We start from the raw sequence: 1,597 nt of genomic DNA, 5'->3' as shown, positions 1-1,597 counted from the left end.
CTATCTCATGTCCCCGTTTTGCCCTCCTGATTTCCTTCTGAAGTATACTCCTACTTCCTTTATACTCTTCTAAGGATTCACTCGATCTATCCTGTCTATACCTGACATATGCTTCCTTCTTTTTCTTAACCAAACCCTCAATTTCTTTAGTCATCCAGCATTCCCTATACCTACCAGCCTTCCCTTTCACCCGAACAGGAATATACTTTCTCTGGAATCTTGTTATCTCATTTCTGAAGGCTTCCCATTTTCCAGCCGTCCCTTTACCTGCGAACATCTGCCCCCAATCAGCTTTCCAAAGTTCTTGCCTAATAGGGAGCTCCTGCTGTTCACTTCAGAGTCTAAAGCTTTCATTCCAGGTAGCGAAGATCCGACACTTTTGTGGGAGATCTGAACCTGGGAGCGAGTCCAGAAAGGAAGGGCAGAATGGCCTGTTTGTGATGTGTACACAATCTGGTTACCTCTCTGTTCTCTTCACCGGGCGGTGGGGGAGGTCCTCGAATCCGTGGTCCCAGGTTGGGGGCAGATAATGAAGTAGCAGCTACAGAGCCAGGCCGTATAGCAGCGAGGGACATGGGTACAGCCGTAACTGTGATAGGGTTGCACCCCGGAGAGACAGAGAGAAAGAGAGACAGACAGTGTGACATTACAGAACCAGAATCCAGATGAAATGAGGCCATTCAGCCCATAGAGTCTGCTCCACTTTCATTCATAGCTGATAGGTTTCTCAACCCCATTCTCCCTGTAACCCCTGATCCCTTTGATAATTAAGATTTTATCCATCTCTGCCTTAAACATACTCCATGACCTGTCCTCCCCAGTCTTCTGTGGCAGTGAATTCCACAGATTCATCACTCTCTGGCTAAGACCTTTCTCCTGATCTCCATTATAAAAGGGGCTTCTCTAGTCTCTCCTATTAATGGAAACATCTCCCCAACATCCACTCTGTCCAAGCCATTCAGTGCCCTAAGTTTCAATTAGATCCCTCCTCATCCTTCTGACCTCCACTGAGTACAAACCCAGAGGTCTCAAACGTTCAACTTTTCATTCCTGGGACCATTCTCGTGAACCTCCTCTGAACACGCTTCAGGGCCAGTACACGCTTCCTGAGATATGGGGCCCAAACATGCGCACAATACTCCAAATGTGGTCTGACCAGAGCCTTATAGAGCATCAGAAATACATTTCTACTTTTATACTCAAGCACTCTCAAAATAAATGCCATCATTGCATTTGCCTCTTAACTTCTGATTCAACCTGCAAGTTTACCTTGAGAGAATTCTGGACTAGAACTACCAAGTCTCTTTGCACTTCAGACTTCTGAATTTTCTCCCCATTTAGAAAATTGTTCATGTCTCTATTCTTCCTACCAAAGTGCATGATCTCACACTTTCCATCTGCCACTTGCCCACTCTCCTAACCTGTCCAAATCCTTCTGCAGCCTCCCTGCTTCCTCAATGCTACCTGTACTTCCACCTATCTTTGAATCATCTGCAAACGTAACCAGAATGCCCTCAGTTCCTTCATAAAAAGTTGTGGTCCTAACACTGAGCCTTGTGGAACAACACTTGTCACTGGCTACCATCCTGAGAACAAT

At 45.9% G+C, this 1,597-nt stretch overlaps 1 protein-coding gene across 1 annotated transcript in view; it reads right to left on the bottom strand.

Annotated features, from left to right (window-relative positions):
• The window catches only part of LOC122546945 (splicing factor 3B subunit 2-like), a gene marked incomplete at its 3' end in the record, with an annotated part of 11,721 nt that extends 11,107 nt beyond the window's left edge, over positions 1–614 (bottom strand). Inside the window, exon 1 of the mRNA XM_043685557.1 lies at positions 462–614. Within this exon, the coding sequence (XP_043541492.1) occupies positions 462–575 (114 nt within the window). The remainder of the gene's footprint in view (positions 1–461) is intronic.
• Positions 615–1,597: the final 983 nt, after the last annotated feature.

This window comes from Chiloscyllium plagiosum, unplaced genomic scaffold, assembly GCF_004010195.1.
Source record: "Chiloscyllium plagiosum isolate BGI_BamShark_2017 unplaced genomic scaffold, ASM401019v2 scaf_8928, whole genome shotgun sequence".
In the NCBI taxonomy this organism is placed as follows: domain Eukaryota; kingdom Metazoa; phylum Chordata; class Chondrichthyes; order Orectolobiformes; family Hemiscylliidae; genus Chiloscyllium; species Chiloscyllium plagiosum.
Note: the sequence above shows the minus strand (reverse complement) of the source record. Positions and strands in the feature narration are given on the sequence as shown.